The sequence below is a fragment of the Macrosteles quadrilineatus genome, unplaced genomic scaffold (assembly GCF_028750875.1).
Source record: "Macrosteles quadrilineatus isolate MER2022 unplaced genomic scaffold, UCM_ALF_1.0 Scaffold_31__1_contigs__length_1484076, whole genome shotgun sequence".
NCBI lineage: Eukaryota > Metazoa > Arthropoda > Insecta > Hemiptera > Cicadellidae > Macrosteles > Macrosteles quadrilineatus.
The window spans coordinates 427,937-450,601 of record NW_026542624.1 but is presented as its reverse complement, the minus strand read 5'-3'; the positions used below and the strand labels follow the sequence as shown (position 1 = coordinate 450,601).

At 38.6% G+C, this 22,665-nt stretch overlaps 1 protein-coding gene across 1 annotated transcript in view; it reads right to left on the bottom strand.

Moving 5' to 3' along the window:
• Positions 1 to 22,665, bottom strand: part of LOC129005702 (kinesin-like protein KIF21A) — a 159,604-nt gene that overhangs the window by 24,758 nt on the left and 112,181 nt on the right. Inside the window, exon 23 of the mRNA XM_054434664.1 lies at positions 17,685 to 17,841. Coding sequence (XP_054290639.1) covers positions 17,685 to 17,841 — 157 coding nt within the window. The remainder of the gene's footprint in view (positions 1 to 17,684; positions 17,842 to 22,665) is intronic.

The following is a 22,665-nucleotide window of genomic DNA, read 5'->3' as shown; positions in this document are numbered from 1 at the left end:
ATTGGCTGTGTCAGGGATCTTGTTCATCCTCAAACATTTGCAGAAACACAGCTTCCAGAAGAAGACTGGAGCCACTGTTCACATGGTCTCTTACGAACAGCAAGCAGCGAGAAGACCTCTTTGGAAGGGACTATCACACCAACAGTTCTTGTTTACCCTGAAGACCAAAATTGAAGATGAATATGACACTGAGTGTCCTATCACTACAGGCTTCATCTCTGCTCCATCTGCAACGAACACAGCCCATCCTCAACCCTCGCTAGAGATCAACTCCACCTCAATGCCATCTTGTTCATCCTCAAGCATTTGCAAGGCACATAGTGAACTTCCAGAAGACGACTGTTCACATAGTCTCTTACGAACAGCAAGCAGCGAGAACACCTCTTTGGAAGGGACTATCACACCAACAGTTCTTGCTTACCTTGAAGACCAAAATCGAAGATGAATATGACACTGAGTGTCCTATCACTACAGGCTTCATCTCTGCTCCATCTGCAACGAACACAGCCCAACCCCAACCCTCGCTAGAGATCAACTCCACCTCAATGCCATCTTGTTCATCCTCAAGCATTTGCAAGGCACATAATGAACTTCCAGAAGACGACTGGAGCCACTGTTCACATAGTCTCTTACGAACAGCAAGCAACGAGAAGACCTCTTTGGAAGGGACTATCACACCAACAGTTCTCGCTTACCTTGATGACCAAAATTGAAGATGAATATGACACTGAGTGTCCTATCACTACAGGCTTCATCTCTGCGCTATCTGCAACGAACACAGCTCAACCCCAACCCTGGCTAGAGATCAGCTCCACCTCAATGCCATCTTGTTCATCCTCAAGCATTTGCAAGGCACATAGTGAACTTCCAGAAGACGACTGGAGCCACTATTCACATAGTCTCTTACGAACAGCAAGCAGCGAGAAGACCTCTTTGGAAGGGACTATCACACCAACAGTTCATCTCTGCTCCATCTGCAACGAACACAGCTCAACCCCAACCCTCGCTAGAGATCAAATCCACCTCAATGCCATCTTGTTCATCCTCAAGCATTTGCAAGGCACATAGTGAACTTCCAGAAGACGACTGGAGCCACTGTTCACATAGTCTCTTACGAACAGCAAGCAACGAGAAGACCTCTTTGGAAGGGACTATCACACCAACAGTTCTCGCTTACCTTGATGACCAAAATTGAAGATGAATATGACACTGAGTGTCCTATTACTACAGGCTTCATCTCTGCTCCATCTGCAACGAACACAGCCCAACCCCAACCCTCGCTAGAGATCAACTCCACCTCAATGCCATCTTGTTCATCCTCAAGCATTTGCAAGGCACATAGTGAACTTCCAGAAGACGACTGGAGCCACTATTCACATAGTCTCTTATGAACAGCAAGCAACGAGAAGACCTCTTTTGAAGGGACTATCAAACCAACAGTTCTTTCTTACCTTGAAGAACAAAATTGAAGATGAATATGACACTGAGTGTCCTATCACTACAGGCTTCATCTCTGCTCCATCTGCAACGAACACAGCCCAACCCCAACCCTCGCTAGAGATCAACTCCACCTCAATGCCATCTTGTTCATCCTCAATCATTTGCAAGGCACATAGTGAACTTCCAGAAGACGACTGGTGCCACTATTCACATAGTCTCTTACAAACAGCAAGCAACGAGAAGACCTCTTTGGAAGGGACTATCACACCAACAGTTCTTCCTTACCTTGAAGAACAAAATTGAAGATGAATATGACACTGAGTGTCCTATCACTACAGGCTTCATCTCTGCTCCATCTGCAACAAACACAGCCCATCCTCAACCCTCGCTAGAGATCAACTCCACCTCAATGCCATCTTGTTCATCCTCAAGCATTTGCAAGGCACATAGTGAACTTCCAGAAGACGACTGTTCACATAGTCTCTTACGAACAGCAAGCAGCGAGAACACCTCTTTGGAAGGGACTATCACACCAACAGTTCTTGCTTACCTTGAAGACCAAAATCGAAGATGAATATGACACTGAGTGTCCTATCACTACAGGCTTCATCTCTGCTCCATCTGCAACGAACACAGCCCAACCCCAACCCTCGCTAGAGATCAACTCCACCTCAATGCCATCTTGTTCATCCTCAAGCATTTGCAAGGCACATAATGAACTTCCAGAAGACGACTGGAGCCACTGTTCACATAGTCTCTTACGAACAGCAAGCAACGAGAAGACCTCTTTGGAAGGGACTATCACACCAACAGTTCTCGCTTACCTTGATGACCAAAATTGAAGATGAATATGACACTGAGTGTCCTATCACTACAGGCTTCATCTCTGCTCCATCTGCAACGAACACAGCTCAACCCCAACCCTGGCTAGAGATCAGCTCCACCTCAATGCCATCTTGTTCATCCTCAAGCATTTGCAAGGCACATAGTGAACTTCCAGAAGACGACTGGAGCCACTATTCACATAGTCTCTTACGAACAGCAAGCAGCGAGAAGACCTCTTTGGAAGGGACTATCACACCAACAGTTCATCTCTGCTCCATCTGCAACGAACACAGCTCAACCCCAACCCTCGCTAGAGATCAAATCCACCTCAATGCCATCTTGTTCATCCTCAAGCATTTGCAAGGCACATAGTGAACTTCCAGAAGACGACTGGAGCCACTGTTCACATAGTCTCTTACGAACAGCAAGCAACGAGAAGACCTCTTTGGAAGGGACTATCACACCAACAGTTCTCGCTTACCTTGATGACCAAAATTGAAGATGAATATGACACTGAGTGTCCTATTACTACAGGCTTCATCTCTGCTCCATCTGCAACGAACACAGCCCAACCCCAACCCTCGCTAGAGATCAACTCCACCTCAATGCCATCTTGTTCATCCTCAAGCATTTGCAAGGCACATAGTGAACTTCCAGAAGACGACTGGAGCCACTGTTCACATAGTCTCTTACGAACAGCAAGCAACGAGAAGACCTCTTTTGAAGGGACTATCAAACCAACAGTTCTTTCTTACCTTGAAGAACAAAATTGAAGATGAATATGACACTGAGTGTCCTATCACTACAGGCTTCATCTCTGCTCCATCTGCAACGAACACAGCCCAACCCCAACCCTCGCTAGAGATCAACTCCACCTCAATGCCATCTTGTTCATCCTCAATCATTTGCAAGGCACATAGTGAACTTCCAGAAGACGACTGGTGCCACTATTCACATAGTCTCTTACAAACAGCAAGCAACGAGAAGACCTCTTTGGAAGGGACTATCACACCAACAGTTCTTCCTTACCTTGAAGAACAAAATTGAAGATGAATATGACACTGAGTGTCCTATCACTACAGGCTTCATCTCTGCTCCATCTGCAACAAACACAGCCCAACCCCAACCCTCGCTAGAGATCAACTCCACCTCAATGCCATCTTGTTCATCCTCAAGCATTTGCAAGGCACACAGTGAACTTCCAGAAGACGACTGGAGCCACTGTTCACATAGTCTCTTACGAACAGCAAGCAACGAGAAGACCTCTTCGGAAGGGACTATCACACCAACAGTTCTCGCTTACCTTGATGACCAAAATTGAAGATGAATATGACACTGAGTGTCCTATCACTACAGGCTTCATCTCTGCTCCATCTGCAACGAACACAGCCCAACCCTAACCCTCGCTAGAGATCAACTCTACCTCAATGCCATCTTGTTCATCCTCAAGCATTTGCAAGGCACATAGTGAACTTCCAGAAGACGACTGGAGCCACTGTTCACATAGTCTCTTACGAACAGCAAGCAACGAGAAGACCTCTTCGGAAGGGACTATCACACCAACAGTTCTCGCTTACCTTGATGACCAAAATTGAAGATGAATATGACACTGAGTGTCCTATCACTACAGGCTTCATCTCTGCTCCATCTGCAACGAACACAGCCCAACCCCAACCTTCGCTAGAGATCAACTCCACCTCAATGCCATCTTGTTCATCCTCAAGCATTTGCAAGGCACATAGTGAACTTCCAGAAGACGACTGGAGCCACTGTTCACATAGTCTCTTACGAACAGCAAGCAACGAGAAGACCTCTTTTGAAGGGACTATCACACCAACAGTTTTCGCTTACCTTGATGACCAAAATTGAAGATGAATATGACACTGAGTGTCCTATCATTACAGGCTTTATCTCTGCTCCATCTGCAACGAACACAGCCCAACCCCAACCCTCGCTAGAGATCAACTCCACCTCAATGCCATCTCCTCCTCAAACAGCCAATGATGAAAATCTACAGCTGACCCAAGCACAGACAACACCTAAGAGCCCACTCTTAACTCCTGGTCACCAACAGTACATTGAAGTGGTGAAAAGTGTAGAAAAAAAGCAGAGTAAGAGTGAAAGTGAACCTTAATCCCCTGACACTCCACCATCCCTACTAAGTCCTTTGCAGTCTAATTTTTTTTAAATAAATTTCGACAAGGTTGATAACAATTCTGCTAATTCTTTGTCTCATCATTATAATAATGATTGTATTTTAAATTGTAGACCTAACGATTAGTCGCAAATTAACCAAGAATTTAAGGATCTAGATTTAACTAAAATTGACTTTCAAAATGATAAAATAAATTCTATTACAATTTTTCATCGAAACATCCAACATTTGGAATCCAGAAAAGCATCTTTAGAAATAGTATTAGAACAAATAAAACCAAATATAGTTGTGTTAACAGAACATGGTATGAAACAATTTGGATTAGAAACATTTAACCTAAATCATTTCTATATCACATCTAGCTATAGTCGGTCTACTACCTCAGGAGGGGGTGTCGTAATTTCTTTCAAGAGAGGGTTTGAATTCAAAGGCTCTAACTCTGAAAAAAATAGAGGATCTAACAGAGGATAAGCTTTTCGAATGCTGCATGGCTAAATATAAAATCAATAAATGGTCTTTTGTACTTGTAGGAGTTTATAGAAAACCTCAACTTCAAAATTTGGAATTCTTGGCTAGGTTAGACAAGTTAATAAAAATTTTATCTGATTTAAAGGATTTAAGACATTTTGTTATTGCAGGTGATTTCAATTTAAATGTTTTGAAGTGTACTCCTGAAATTCAACATTTTAAAAACATTCTTAAGAGCCATAGTGTTCATTACCTGGTGGATTTTCCCACAAGGGTCACAGCAAATACTTCAACTGCTATTGATAATATTTTGACAAACATATACAAATCACTTTCTCATGTAACTGGTATTGTAACAGCCCTCTCAGACCATGATGGTCAGATCTTGGAGTTAACTATTCCCGGAAATAAAGATTTTGTAAATAGCTACGTGTACATTGAACAAAGAGATATTTCTGTAAATAATATGAATGTTTTTAATAATATCTTATCACAAGAGAATTGGATCTCTGTATACATGGCTAAAGTAGAAGATAAGTTTAAATTGTTTAATAGTATTTTCCAATATAACTTTAACTTTGATTTAGTGTTTCCTAAAAAGAGGGTGAAAAAATATTTGACTAAAAGTAAATTTAATTGGATAAACCAAGATTTATTAACAAAACAAAAAGATATTGTTGAGCTTACAAAACAAGCAAAACTGTTTGGTAATGTAGAAATGATGAATCATTGTAAACTCTGAAATGCAAATTATAAAAGTAGATTGATCAAGGCAATGAAAACTTTTTACAATTAACTTATAAATAAATCAGAAAATGTTAGTAAGAAAACATGGGAGATAATTAATTTTGAAACTGAGGTAATAAATCTAAATGTATTAAGGATTCTCCTCATGAAATTAGAATTAACGATAAGGTGATATCAGACCCTCTGAGCATCTCAAACGGTTTTAACAATTACTTTATTGAGGTAATAGAGAATTTGATCAATAGTGCCCCAAGTAATATTAAATCTAAAGACGATCAAAATATAACTAGCCATCATGATCAAATAAATATTGAAATTCCTTTCATATGTATCAGATGTAGGCCAGTAGATGAAGATGAGATAGAAAAAATAATTTCAACTTTAAAAATAAGTCATCTAGTGGTCATGACGAAGTACCCTTAAAACTAATCAAATTCATAGGGAAATCACTGTTAAAACCACTCGTGCATTTAATAAACAGTTCATTAATAACAAGTATTTTCCCTGACTGCTTAAAAATGTCTAGAGTAATACCTATTTACAAAAAAGGTGAAAGGAATGAAATCGGTAATAATCGCCCTGTATCAGTTTTGCCATCTATATCAAAAATATACGAATGTGTAATGTATAATCGATTGATTTGCATAATAATAATATCTTTGACAAACAACAGCATGGTTTTCGTAAGGGTAAATCTACTACAACTTCTCTTTTACATTTTTCAGAAACTATTATTGATGCTGTTGACAAAGGAAATGACGTAGTTGGTATTTTTATGGATTTATCAAAAGCATTCGATAGCATATCTCACGAAGTTCTTTTACATAAATTAAAATCTTTAGGTATTTTTAACACTACTTTAAATTGGTTTAGGTCATATCTTTCAGAAAGAATGCAATATGTAGAAATAATGTCAAAAAAACAAAATACACTAACCAGGTATAGATCAGAAAATTTAACTATTAAACATGGAGTTCCTCAAGGCTCCATTCTGGGGCCTTTATTATTTTTGTGTTATGTCCAAGGAATGCCTTCAATTTTAAAAAATATTTTAGGAACAGAAAGTCAGTTAGTACTTTATGCTGATGATGCAAACTTGATAACCACTGCTAAATCTTACCCTGACCTTGAAAAAAAGCTTGTCAAGAGCAATAAAAAATTATTGAAAATTTTTTTATACAGAATAATTTATTTCTTAACGGCAATAAAACTAATCAAATGATTTTGTCTACAAAACAAAATAAAACTGCACGAGAAATAGATATTTTAGTGGGGGGAAGTAAAATAGAATCAATTAAAATTAACAGATTTTTAGGATTTTTTGATGAAGTTAACAATAATCTTAGTTGGGACCAACATACACTAAAATTGGCTAACAAAATTGCAACGGGTATATATGTTCTTAGAAAAATGTCTTTGTTATGTAGTCTTGACACTTTAAAAACTATTTATTTCGCACATATCCACTCTCACATATCTTATGGTGTAGTTGTTTTTGGTGGTACAAGTAAAAGCAACTTAGATACAATCTTGATATTTCAGAAGGAAGCTTTGAGAATTATATTAAATCTAGAAGACGAAGTATCAGTGAAAAATAAATTTTCTGAGCTTAATATTTTGCTAATAAAAGGTTATGTTCATAACAGTTATGAAGAGGATTATGTGTTTTTAACTCTGGTACCTGCTTGAAAATGAACCTTTAGGTTCGAAACCTGGGTCGCTGACCTAAATTCCAGGATCACAGACAGTACTACAGGTATTTACCCTTTTATTAGTAAATTACGTGATCCAGAGGCTAAACATGTTTAATATTTTGACAGTTTATGACCAATATATCCTTGAATGTATAATGTGTGTTAGAAATAAATATAATGAATTAGATCTGCGCAGTAGTATACATTCTCATAATACTAGACATAAGAACGATTTAAACTTAACCCAACATAGGCTTAGTTTTTTTTTTAAATAAAAAAGCTACTCATTTTGGCTCTAAATCTTTAAATCATTCATCTGAAAATTTAAAAAGCAAAATTAATAACCAAAACTTTAAGTATCTGGTTAAAAATTATTAGTAAAAAAAAAACTGTTATTCAAAGGAAGAATTTTTTGATTCTAGTTGATTATTTGAGATGTTCAGAGGTATATGTAAATGTATAAACTTCATGTAATTTAACTTAGCATATACAAATTTTTAAGTATTGTTATTTGTTTCAGTAAGCTAAATCTAGTAAGTTGATAAATGGATTATTTCAATTAATTTTTAAATAGCTTTGAGAGAGCTTTTATGTAGTTTACCATAAGATTATAATTATTTTACTTTACTGTGACACTATTTATGTATGTATATACAAGATAAATAAAGAAATTTGACTATGACTATGACTATAAGAAATGGAGTTGGAAGGAAAAAATTACCAATTAAAAAAAATGTAATTACTGTACCATATTATTTTATGGAGTAAATAAATGCGTTAATCGTTATTTGAAATAATATTATGTTACGTCTCTGTACGTTGTTTATCTCATTTTTAAATTCCTAGGAATATTTTAGAGTCAGGTAGGCCAGTGTATAAATGTTTCCCAAAATATCCCCGTTTGCGAGTTGTTTTCCTCCAAACCCTGGAAAAGGACATAGATTTACTAGCACTAAGAAAATATCCAGTTAGTCTCCTTTGACATACGTAATATAAAATATCACCATAGACAAAAAGAATTAACCAGAACCTATGGTAACCGCAGCACAGCTGACAGTCTATATTTGATTCTTTTTATCTATGATATCACAGATAGACAGAAAGCTATATATCTCGTGCCACAAACGTCCACGACATCGATTAGTTCATTTCTCACACTATCGGCGTCGCGGTGCCTCGCACAGGCGGAAGAGGCACATACGAATGTCAAACAACAATAGTGTCAGTCTCCCAATCACAACAAAGAACCATTGTCAGCCTATATTCCGTCTCCTCAAGGTTCCATTTCTTAATATCGCCCCTCTCTTTTGTCGCAACAAAACAATCGTTTTGATCGCGAACATTCTTTGAACGGGACGTTGTAGAAGACTATGAGAAGTTGGCAAAAAAAGGATGGTGCAGAAAGTAATTGTAGCTTATTTTTAAAGTTTAGTAATACTTTAAAATCCGTATACAACACGGATATCTAAACTTCTATTTGGTACATAAAGTCTTAAATATATAATATTTTTAAAAGAGGTGACGTATTCTATAAGTGTCTATATCATTACTCCGAAATAAATGACTCCGAGAAGGTATTTCTTGAACCACTGGTTCGGAATATTATTTCACAGTTAAGCCTCTGAAATCTTGATCACTCTGCACTGAAATCTATCATGAAGAATTTCCTATGGGCTTTTCCATTTGTCTTTACTTGATCTGCTTAACTTTTTCTACTAATAATAATTCTGTAGCATTAATAAAAGTAGTGCATGGTCGAATTACTTCTGCTAATACCAGTTTCTTTTATCCTTTAACCAAGCAAAATGAACAAAACCTTGGTTTCTCTTTATATTTTTTAAGACTGGAAGAACTACTGGGTCCTATGTCTGTTTAGTGTTTACAGAGCTTGTCGGTTGCCTTTTCCTTGGGTGCAGACTACTGATGACTCTCACCTTTCCAGTTCTTGGATCCTGCATTCAGGTAAGCGTATTCATCAAAACTCTTTAAAAAAATTTTCTTTACTGAGAGAAAAACAACTTTTTAAACCTCCAACGGTGCACCACAGAGTGTTCCTACGGGTGAATTTATTTTTATGCAAAAATATGTGATATCGCCAGCCGGCAGCTTTAGGAGAAACAGTACATGGTTTTAATTTAATACATTTTTGTATTTATCACACATAAGAAAATTGTTTGTCTAATCTTTCAACACCCAGGAAAAAACTGTATGTCACCAATTGTGTTTTAAAATCAAAGACACCGATGAAGGGTTAACAAATGTTTGTGTAGTTGTAATTAGTATAGACAGATCTTGTTGTAAGTCTATGTTTTGTATGCAAGTGAGGCTTGTATTGCCACTCCAGTCTATTCAAGATAAGCAACAGTTCTCTTTTAAAGGTGAAAGTTGCTTTAAGAGATGGGAAAGTCATTTACAAGATATTTAATCGAAAATAATTCTTACTAAGCAAGTAAATTGTGAAGTTCCTTATCCCTAAAAAGTTTTACAGAGTTATAAAATTACGTCGTGAAATGTCTGTAGTTATTTTAAATCAAAAATTTATTTCATTTTGGATTTAAATTTTAACAATTTTGCCACTTTACCAGCTTTGCTCCGAATGTGTAATTTTGTTGGAAAATAAATAATTCTCTACTATCGACTAATATCCTCCAATGCTCTGCAATGGATCGAGTTGCGTGACATTTTCTGTAGGAACTATCTCTAACAGCAAATAAAGTAAATTTCTAATATTGTAAATACGTAAAACCAAAATAGTTTGTTAGTTAATTTTAACATCTGCTGCTCCTTAGTGTAGGTAATTTTTTATACCAGAAAAAGATTGAAAGGATCAGCTCAAACATAGATTAGCAGATTCAAACAAATATCATTCCTTTTGTAATATTTTGATAGAAAATTCCTTTTAGTTGCATTGTAGAAAAAACTACATTTAAGTTTAGTGTCCTGAATGAATGGTATTCCTGTTTTTTTGAGAAGATTTAAAGAAACATATTATTCTCTTCTACCTTTACATTCCACAGTGTTGTACGTTTATAGCTATATTGCTCTCACTTAAGCATAAAAAAAAAAAAAAAAAAAAAAAAAAAAACGCTCACTTGAAACAAGTTTAAATCATCTCCCTATCAACCCGTTAAGCGAAAAAAAAGAATAACTTATTGAGATAATTTCCACAAAATCAAATACCGGTAACAGAAATTATGTATGGAAATGGGTTGATAATTAATTATATTAAGTTTTTCTGAACTTCTTCAGTTTTTCGGCTTGTCTGACCTCTTCAAATCAAACTGTGAATTGACTCTAATGCTTATATTTTACATGTGTTGATCTGGAGGCAAGTTACAGACCCAACTTGGTTCTATCTTGGTTATATAAATACCTTCAACTCTTGGTGGCTGTGTAGTTTTGCTAAATTTGGTATTGTTTAAGAACCTTGGCATATATTTATGACCAGCTCCGATGACACAGTTGATCAATGTGAGTGACTCTGACTTAAAACCGTAGGTTCGGACCCCTGCTTGCTGTACATTTATTGACTTTACCCAACATACTATTTCAACTTGTCTATTGAGTTATACTTATAGCATTGACTATTGGATAGTCTACCCCTTTGACACAGACAATTAAATACAATCATTAATGGACCCAATTCTAGCTGGGTATCCCTTGACTGTAAGTCCAACTGCTTGCTGCTTTTAATATATTTTACTAAGGCGTTAGCCACATTGTTGACGTAAACAGCACAAAACTGTTTCAACACAAGCTGTCTCTGACGCTCATGTTGTCATGACTAGTTTTAATGACTGTTGCATATAGATTTCACGTTCTTTTAATTTAACATTATCAACTCACGTTGACATGTAATTGTGATGTCTGTTTTACTTTAACTTTTATGTAGGTGTATTTTTGTAACCATAGTATATGTTTCAATTCAATGATTGCAGTAGGAATTTTCAGTAGGCTTAGCTGATGGTAAAATAAAATATGCTGGAGATCAGATGGAAAGCCCGCAAAGCACCATTCACGATAATTATTTGTCACTGAGAATTATTTACTAAAATGGTCACCATAGTGACAAAACAGGATACACTGGATGTTGAGCAACATATGCAACAAGAAAGACCCTACAACTGAAGAAGGAGCAAGAAGTTAAAAAAATCCTTTCTCTTGTCTGCTAACAAACACAGAAACTTAGTGGTAGTGTCATAAACAAAAAAGGCAGACATCGTGTGTTAGAAACCGGTTGCAGAGACAATATTGTCACTGAGGTCACCCATTGACTAGTCAACGGGACTTTTTTAGCAACAATACTTCACAGCAGAGATCAATGGATCCATTAGGACAGTGAATCAGGGGGTTTTTCTCTAAAAAGATTTATTAAAGTGTTTATCAGCACTTTAATAAATAGTTTAGTAGGGTAGCAGTGTTGCTGTGTACAAACGCAGGATTGGCGAGTGGCTCGCGCGTATCGGGTGGGCAGCTGCAGAGGCGCTGATACAGTCCGTTTACATAGTATAATAGTATAATTTTATATAGTATAATTTTACAAATACTTAACTGAAAAAGATTATCTTGCCACGGCTGATGTCATAATTCAACCATGATTTTGTTACCGCTTTCAGTAATTTCTAGCTTAGTATGATCCATTCTGTTCAACTTTTTGTCTGAATGTATTACTATAGACTTTGGTCTCTGTTTAAATTAAATTAAGGGTTTCCTTTCTAATATTTGTTTTTATATAAGTTTATGTTCTTTTTTAATTTCTAGTAGTTGCAGGTAATTGCATCGAACAAATTTCCAATACTTTGTATATCACCTAACAATAATTTACAAGAACTCTTCCCCCGATCACAGATCGACAGTCTATCTGGGGGAATAATTCCCTATTGTTCTATTGTACTGTTTAATTTTTGGAGTAAAAGTATTTCGATTTGATTTGAGCACGTTTTATCCCCATAAGCCCCTTTTCCCTCAGGGGTAGTTGTCTGTCAACTACACGGGAGGCCTCTGGTAGGCTGGCAACCCCGAGGTACCCTAGCCAACCCCCAGAACTCTCCTCTTCTTCGTTCTGGGTTCTATGGCCAGCTAACTTCCTCTTTTTGCTGGCCCTTCTTTCTTCTTCGCTTTCCTATTGAAGAATCTTCTTCCCTTCTCCTTTTCCTTTTGCTTTTGTTTCTTGTTCCAGCCAACCTCAGTGGTGTCATGCGACCCGTGCCGAAGAGGTGAATGCCACCGGGCTCCCCAGCGGTGGTGCGTACGGAGCCTCCAGGACACCGGGCGACCTCCTGGAGTAATCAGCCTTACCTGGACATGCGGGGCTCTGTCTAGGCTCAACCTCCTACTTCCCTTGCTACTCGTGGGAACACCATGGAAACAAACAAAAAAACTCAACCAAAACCAAACCTCGGAGCAACTCTAGAAGTTGCACCGCCCACATCTAAGGGGTCAGCTCACTCAGAGCAAGACCCCGCTCTTGAAAAGAGTGCACCAAGAGCACAGGAGGCTCTAACGCTCTCAAAACCAGGAACTTCCACTATGGACGAATCCCCGCTCACACCAGCTACGCTGGAAAGAGAAGAGGAGCTTTTAAGCAGTCCTAAAACACCAAATTCCACTGAGACACTTGATGACGCCACTGAGCGACTTAGTCGTCTTAAGATGAAGAAACCGAACCTCTCCACGGCACAAAGAAGGGAGGCCTTAAAGGCAAAACTTCTAGAAAGAGGGGAACAATTCGACCCTGAAAAATGGCGCAGGGGAAAAAAGAAAAAACCCAAAAGACCACAGGAGGTAAGGACACCAGGCCCAACTGCGGGTCCAAATGTCGAGACGAGGGTGACCAAGCGCCCTAGAGGCACAACGGTCACTCCACCCTCGGCAGAAGGACCTGCAAAGAAGGCCAGGTGTTCTACCCAGAGGTCTGAGGGGGTGAAAGACGCAGGGGAACCTGCAACGCCCAATGAAGCATCCTACAGGGACATCACCGCTACCAAAATTGCCATTGTCCCTGATAACTATCCTGAGGCTAAGTTAAATGACGAGCAAGGAGAAAAAATTGAGGAAGCAATCCTGGAAAGACTCCAGCCCTTAGAGGATGGTTCAAGTCCAGCGTTTGCTGGAATCTATATGGAAAAAGGTGCCCTCATCATTGCCTGCCTCAGCGACGCCACCAAGCGATGGCTGGAGGGTTTGTTCCCGGCTCTCAAGCCTTTAGAGGAGCAACTCACCCTCAAAGCAGGGCTGAGAAAGGACATCATGAAATCCACGAGAGTATTCTTCAGAGCACATCCAAAGTTGCTGAAGAAAACTCCAGAAAAAATCATAGAAATGTTTACTATGCAAAATCCCACTCTCAATGTCAAGGAGTGGAAGATACTGCCGGCCAAACCAGATCCGAAAGGGTACGGATTCGTCTGTTTCCTGGATGAGGTCTGTTTCAAGGCTGTGCAGTCCACCAACTTCAGAGCCAATCTAGGTTTCTGGCAGGTCTCACTTGTCACAACTCCGGTTAAGGACAATGCTCAGGGTCCTCCAGATCAACCTACAGCATAACAAGGCTGCCTCTGCCGCCTTCTGCCAGTTCTTCCTCAAAGAAGGATTTGACCTGGCACTCATTCAAGAACCATGGCTGCACCAAGGAAGAGTTGCAGGCCTGGGAGAATCAAAGGGTGAGTTAGTTTACTGCACGTCCCTAAGGAATGTCAGAACATGTATTCTCGTGAGGAAGGGCCTGAACTTTCTAACCTTAAACAAATTTTGCTCCAGAGATCTCACTGCGGTGTCAATAACTTGGAGAAATGGTGGCAGGGAATGGAGCACAAAAGTAGGCTCGGTTTACCTGCCATACGACTCCAGGGAACCACCTCCATCGAGAGAGCTTGAGCTCTTGGTGGAAGCAACCAGCGCTGGTGGTCAACAACTACTCCTAGGTTGTGACGCCAACGCACACCACGCCAACGGATGGGGAAGCTCGGACACCAATCCAAGAGGTGAGTCTCTCCTTCAATATCTAATTTCAAACAATCTGTATATCTGTAATGTGGGCAACCAACCGACATTTGCCACAAGAACAAGGCAGGAGGTCATAGACATTACTGTTAGTACAGAACGCATTCACAGAGTCATAGAAAACTGGCACGTAAGTAAGGAGGCCTCGTTATCTGACCACAAATACATCTGCTTCTGCATTCTAAGTGACACTGTCACCTCCTCCTTCCGTAATCCCAGGAGAACAGACTGGTCACAGTATAACTCTGACCTACAGTTCCAGTTGGGATCCGTGAGTGGGAGGGTCAGCTGCTTTGCAGACATTGACCAAATTGCGACCGACTTGCAGGACACAATGATCACTTGCTTCCATGACAACTGCCCTCTGGGACAAAGAAAACGCAGTACCAGCACTAGATGGTGGACTGCGGATTTGACTCGCATGAGGGTGGGTGTCAGGAAACTATTCAACCAATGCAAACAGAGCCGTATGTGAGAGCCTTACAGAAGGGCACTTACAGAATACAGCCTTGCAATAAAAAAAGCTAAACAAAATTCATGGAGACAGTTTACACAGGAGGTAAACAGTCTCAGTGCTGCGGCCCGCCTTCAGCGGGTTCTAGCTTCCAAACCTATTGGACTCTTGGGATCTCTTAAGGTACCAGGAGGGCAATATACCACTGGGGTTGGAGGAAGTCTCAAACTTCTCCTTGAGACTCACTTCCCTGGTTGCATTTTTGAGAGTGACGACACAGGAGTGTCCGGTTGCACGAATATAAGTTCTTGGCCGAGAACTGATCGTGAAAGCTGGAATACAGCCAGAAGGGTTGTCACTCTCTCTAAAGTTAAATGGGCAATCAATAAGTTTGGTCCATTTAAGTCTCCTGGGGGAGATGGCATCTATCCAGCCATGCTTCAGCAAGGACCGGATGCCCTCAAGCTCCTCCTATGTGAACTCTTCCGAGCTAGCTTGGCCTACGGGTACATCCCTCAGGCCTGGCGTCTCAGCATCTTCATTCCCAAAAGAGGAAAAGCAGACTACTCTGATGCTAAATCATTCCGTCCTATCAGTCTTTCCTCATTTCTCCTCAAGACCTTGGAAAGGCTGGTGGAGAGGCACATAAGAAAGGGTGTACTTCTCAACACACCTCTTCATCGCAATCAACACGCCTACCAGCCAGGCAAGTCCTGCGAAACCGCTCTGCACGAGTTGGTCAGCAGAATTGAGGACAGCCTGGCTGCTAAGGAAATAGCCCTATGCACCTTCATGGACATTGAAGGAGCTTTCGACAATGTAACATACATGTAGCAATGGTGCGGGGAGTTTGTGAGCGTGGACTCGAGCAATCTCTGTGTAGATGGACAGAGTCTATGCTTAACTCAAGACGCACCGTAGCCGACTTTCTTGGTAAAAAAATTGTGATCGCACCCACAAAAGGATGTCCACAGGGAGGTGTACTTTCACCCCTACTGTGGAACCTTGTGGTGGACGGTCTTTTAACTGAACTCACCAGCAAGGGCATCTTTGTCCAGGGCTATGCAGATGACATAGTCCTCATGGTACAAGGAAAATTCACAAACATTGTAGCTGACGTCATGAACGGCAACCTACAATGTGTTAAACAATGGTGTCTCAGAGAGGGACTCAACATTAATCCTTCTAAGACAGTCGTGGTTCCTTTCACCAGGAAAAAGAACTTGGATTCTCTTTCCAGGCTGAAAATTGGCACTACTCAGCTGGGAGTGTCGAGTACGGTCAAGTATTTAGGACTGACACTTGACTCCAAGCTGACGTGGAACACACCTGAATAACGCGCTGCATAAGGCCAAATGGGCGCTCATGACGTCCAGGAGGTTTGCAGGAACCACCTGGGGAATTAAACCCCACATAGCACTCTGGCTATACGAGGCTGTGGTCAGGCCTCAGATTACCTATGGTTCACTAGTCTGGTGGACAAAGGTGAATCAGATAACTGTCATAGCCAAGCTAGAAAGCATGCAAAGGCTCGGCACGCTACAGGCCACTGGAGCCTTCAGGAGCAGTCCATCAGCTACTCTAGAAGTCGCTCTTGGGCTGCTACCACTGGATATCTTCATCAGATCTGAGGCCCTCAAGGCGGCTTACCGTCTGAGGGTTTCAAATCTGTGGAGGGAAGGCCTGTCAGGGGCAGGCCACTGCGCCATTGCTAAGACTTTGGCTGAGTGTCCTGTGCTTGACATGACCTCGGACTTCCTAAGCAAGGAAGCAGTTTTCACCAAACCCTTTTATGTTGAATTCCGCTCCAGAGATGAGTGGAAACATCAGGAAGGGCACCTCCAAGATATGGAGAGCTTCGTCTGGTACACAGACGGCTCCCTAATCGATGGAAAATCTGGTTTTGGGGTTTACTGTCGATCACCCAGAACAGAACTATCAGGAAGTCTGGGACAATACTGTACCATCTTCCAGGCAGAAATCTATGGCATCTTGGCTTGTGCCAATCTAGGACTAGCCAGACGGTACCAAGACAAAAGGATAGTGATTTTATCTGATTGTAAGGCTGCTCTCAAAGCTCTTGACTCAAATGAAGTCACCTCAAAACTGGTCTGGGAGTGTTTCAACACCCTCTGCAGACTTGCATCACAGAACTCTTTAACTCTCGGCTGGGTCCCAGGCCATGTAGGCATTGGCGGCAACGAGAGTGCAGACAAGCTGGCAAAAAAAGGTGCGAGCATGCCACTCTTTGGACCAGAGCCATTTTGTGGCATCAGCAAAGCGGCCGCTAAACATGTAATAAACAAATGGTCCAGGGGACAACACCTTGAGCGTTGGCGTAATTATCCTGGACAATCACTTGGCAAAAAACTGCTCTCAGAACCTAGCACCCCCTTCACTCGCTGGCTGCTAAAGCTGGGGAGAGGGCAGGTCAAGCAGGTACTTGCTCTTATCACTGGACACGGCCATTTCAGGAAACATCTCCACACTCTAGGAATTGTCATTGACAAGCAGGAGTGTCGACTTTGTAATCAGTCCGATGAGACTGCTAAACACATCATTCTGGACTGCGATGGACTACGGGCTAGGAGAAGGGCTCTGTTTGGTCTAAAGCAGCCAGGTGATGAACCAGACGCTAACATTGGGCAAAAGCTCCTGCACCTAGTTAGGGACACAGGTATAGGCTTACCCAGTTAGTGGCAAGTGGGATGCACACAATAAGCTTCGGTTGACGTGCTTGGACCTTGAGTCCACCCTCACACAATCAATCAATCAATCAATCCCCATAAGCCTGCCGACAATCCAGTCCACCACAATAGTCAATGCTCAACACCAACTGATCAATCAATTTGATTGATTTTAACTACTAAGAAACAGCCATTACCATGGTTTTACCTACCTTGCCCTGGTAGGTGGTGATGATTCCGTTGCCCATCTGCGTGTCATTACTCTGCATCGTGCTGGAAGTGAGGCGTGAGAACACGTTCTCATCTCTGCTCGTAGCTCTGCGGTAAGGCGGTGGTGACGACGGCGGACTCACATCTAGCCCCTGCTCCCTGCCCCGCACATTAGTAGCATTAGAAGCGTTACACACACCACACGACATCAGATGAGGCAAGTCAGAGAGAAATGTAAAGTGAGAGGGGTTATGTTAGAGAGGACAAAGGATGAGGTAAAAAGGAAAAAAGAATGAGGTGAACAATCTATGAAGGAGTCGAGGGGAGAAGTTAGTGAATAGAAAAAAATAAAAAAATAAGTTAATAGCAATAATCTAGAAATACTAGATTATACAATGAGGTGTAAGGAGATGTATTGGGAGCTAAGGAATTTAGGTGATAAATAATGAATAATTAAAGGGGAAAACATGGGTAAAAAGTGGAATGGTTAAAGTTGGTGGGTAAAGAAGGAAGATGGAATTAACCGGAAAAGACAAGTTATGAAAATCTAGTAAATGTGTTTATGTTAGAACTTATTAGGTAAAATATAGATGAATTAGATTATCACACCAAATGAAGTTATTGATTGATTAGAGTTAATAGAAAGTATTATGTCTAGTTTGAAAAGTAAAAACGCAAAGTTAATCAGAGATTAAGTTCAATTAACTTGTTTGTTTTTATCATACAGTGCAATTGAAATGCTTATAATTATTGGAGAAACTTGTAAACTCTTTTAACTCACACAATTTTATTAAAAAATAATAAAGCTACCTGTTTTCTACATCTGTATTAAGTGTCTGTTTTCTTTAACAGTAAATAACAATATTAAAACCCTTCTAACAATTTCAAAATATTGATACAAGTTAAAATAACACTTAATTCTGGACATTAAGGATGGAATACATTGCTAAAGCTTAACCCTTTGAGGTTGAATGGCGAGTATAGGTCACCGCCTGCCATTTTCCCGACTGCTAAAAATAGCTACCTATACTCATTCCCCCCCAAAAAAAATTATCAAAAATAAAAAAAGTTGATCTTTGCGGTCAAATGGCAAGTACAAGTCGCCGAACACCATTTTTCGGACTACTGGAATGGCAAACTATACTCGCTGAAAAATGGGGAACAAAATTCGACCTCAAAGGGTTAAACTCGGAAACATTAGTACACAATAAACAACACACTGCAAAAGCAGCAAAGCATACTAATCATAACTATGACACTCACAAAAAACAATCACAGAAAATTGCCATGTTAACTCAATGACCTAATGAAACCACCATTTGAAACTGTATTTCATAATGATTGCTTGCTTGTCAGATTCTATTGTACTTTATCATGATATTCACAATGTTGATTGCTATATGGTCCAAAATTTCATATTCAGGAGATGACTAACTCTATGGACTTAAGAGAAAATAAAAACACTTTCTAAAGGAGTAAGAACTATTATTTTACATGATTTATAGATATAAGTATCATTAGGGTTAACATACAAAAATGTTACTATTAGAAAATTAAAAGCTGTAGACAAATATTAATGGTTTATGTTTAATCATTATTTTATGTAGTCAATGATTTTTATTAACTCATGCAGAACAAATTATAAAAAAACCAAACCCAGTTAATCACAAAATGCAAACCAACACCGAATTGGTGGGTTTCTTATGATTCAAATAAAAAACATTCTTTGGTGATTTTAATGTGTGTAGTTTATTATTTAAACTTACATAATTATGAACTCACTTAAGTTAATTACTTATTTTATGTAATATTTGGTTATTTTTATACTATTGTTAAGTAATATTTAAAACTAATAAAGTCAGAAACCTTTGGTGTGGCGCATGATTATACTTGTCATTTTATTTAAAAAATTACAATATAAAATAAAAATTATACTCCTACAATCCCAGAAAGTAACTTAAAAATATTGCTATTGCAGAGTCCCGGAATTTCAAGAAAATTATATTTCCGACTATCGGAACGGAATTTGTTCTGATCATCAGCGCTATCACCATGCTGCAAATAACAATGATGACGTTTCCGCGATCGCGGGAGATATCTCCAGTATGGTGGGTGACAATGGTGATGTCTCCTCGATTGTGAAATATTTTCAGGATGGTTTCGTTAATCCATGACATGATGATGATGTCTCTGTGATTGCAGGAGATTCAATGTTAAATTGAACCAAACAAGAAATACATTTTAGTTAGCACTTTTTGGTACTTGTGTATTTTTATCCATTACAGTTTTATTTAGATGAGTGTAAATTGTTTTTTTTTTTCATTATTGCTGTCTGCAAGAATATTTACTCAAGATTTTTAAACAAACCCTATCTTGCACTGGGAATAAAACCTGCCCCTTGAATCGGGAAGGAAAATAAAAATATCATCCTGTTCCGAACTAAAAATACAATCCTGTCCATTCCTACTATAAATAATTTGAGATTTATTTAACGATCACTAACCCCATGGACCATTTTGATAAAGAGTTCATCTGAGAAAATCTTATTATGAACCCTTAACAGGTGGTCATTATTTTCAATGTTATGTAAATTATGTAGGATGTATTAAGATCTTACATGAATCTAAACACACACTTGTGTTTTAGAATGAATTACACAATATATTTTTTCATCCCTGAGGAAACTATTGGTTAAATATTTTTACAGCCCTATCTCTGTGTTTTGAGGAATACCATGGGAGATATTTTTCTCACCTTAAGGATTCACAGATCTAAGCATCAAGATAGCTGAGTGGTTATAGTGCTCGCTTGGCAATCAAAAGGGTGCGGAATTGATGCTGAGAAGTCAGTAACTTTTAAATGGTTGGTAGCTGATCAAAGCTGTCCTTGATTTTTGTGTTTTAGTCAAATATAGTCCTCACTAAGGAAATAGCTGATATAATTTGGTAACAAAGCTACACAAATCATCTCAACCCATTCTATACTCACCCTTCATTCAATTCAGCTAAAATCGATCCCTGGTGTCAATGATGTACAAAAAAATCTATGTTCCTTAAGGTAGTAAGGTTTTCATTTTATTTTTATTTTGGTGTTCATCTACATCAATGGCATTTAAAAAAACTGTTGGTAAGGAAAGAGTCCAAACCTTGGTATAGTTCTCGTTACTAACGTCGACCTATGGTTAGATATGTCATCATTAGTCGATAGCTGGCATCTGGGTCCGTTACTGATCTCGCTTGGTATCAAATTAGCGACCTTCAGATTTCAAGTATAACCACTCGAACCTTTTTAACCTTGTAATATTACGAGGTCATGCCCTATTGGTTTTCACTAATAACTTAGTGCCAACTACTTATAGGCTGTTTCTTTTGACAAATCAGTAGAATGATTTTGTTGGGAAATCGGTTTGACAACAGTTGTGAGGAAAAGTGTTTGTGACTCACATTTTAATCATGACTACTAAAATATTGTATAATGTTGACATCAAATAAGATATTTTTCTATTTTTTTAGAAAATATTTTTTATAACCTAACCTAGGTCCTTTTGAGGGAGCAGAAAACCAAGGGTCCAGGTAAGATTATTTTTACTCATTTCAAATTGGGGTTTTGAGCTCTTTTTTCAAATTGTGATATTATTAAAGTAACTAACAGAATTGTCTATTTCACCTTAAATTTTAATTTCTATTTGTAGTTTTAATCAAGATGTTATATTGGGAATAATTTGTTCAATAATGTTTCAAGTTTTCATTATACATTTGCAAAATTAATAAAATGAAACTCAAAGGCATGTGGTTGGCCTACATTACACTACAATCTACAATACACCGTTACGTAATGAATTAACAAGTTACAAAACACACACCACACCTTATTATGAAGCCTATCCATACGTACGGTAATTAACATTTAACAATATCGTAGCACCAAATGTTACTAATATAGACCTACACTATTGCATTATTCACAACTGTACATCATAATTTTATATCAAGCGTAACTGCACAACCTTAATATTACGACTAAAACACCTTGACAAGATCAAATATACAACCGTGACTATTACATCCGGTTTTCGTTAATGACTGTTAATGTCTAAGTAAAAAATCATAATTACAATATACACCACAATTAAATGTACAAATACAGTTATAAATTTAGTTTTTGTGCAAGATTAAGACTTTGTAGTCTGTATGTAACAATAAATAAATGCTATTTTTGTACTTGATAAAAATACAACCACAGTAAAACCGTAAAAGTTACTACTTACTAAGTAATTAAGTACTTAATGGGTACTTAATTTATAAGCACCAAAAATACCTCTTTAATTATTTATACCTTCTTATTCTGGCAAATTAGTTAGGGCTCTCACAAGTATTCAAGAGCAAGAGAATTATATTTTTAACAATTAAGTTACAATAAAAGTTCTTGAAGTAACTTGCACCTTTCAAAGGTTTTTCCCAACCGTTAATGTTTAACCAACATGTTTTAAAATGTACACATTCAATATTTGTAAAATGCAGCAATAATTTTAATTTTAAAGTAGTTCATTTTAAAGTATTTGGTCCATCATTTCTAAATCCACTTGTAAATAATATTTTAGTTTCAAGTAAAATGTTTAAGCTTTTTATACTATAATCATTGACTATTGGATACAGAACATTGTTGTATTAATAGTCAAAGCTATGATGGAAGGTTTGGCATTGAAATGGGAATGTTGAAGCTATTGTTGTGAGCTATTGAAGTTTTAACCTCTACTGAACAAAAACTAACAAATAAACAAAAAACACAAACAAATGAAATGCTAACACAACTTCATCAGCCACTAGCTGCTTGCCAACTGAGAAATTAAAACATTTTTTTTTATTTGTTTCTGTGTTATAAGATCGTTTATTTCTTTAACCTTTTGACAATAAACCTTAGATACATTTTAAATAAAAGCTGTAAAAATAAACAGGTCTGAAAAATAAAATTGGGTACTAAATA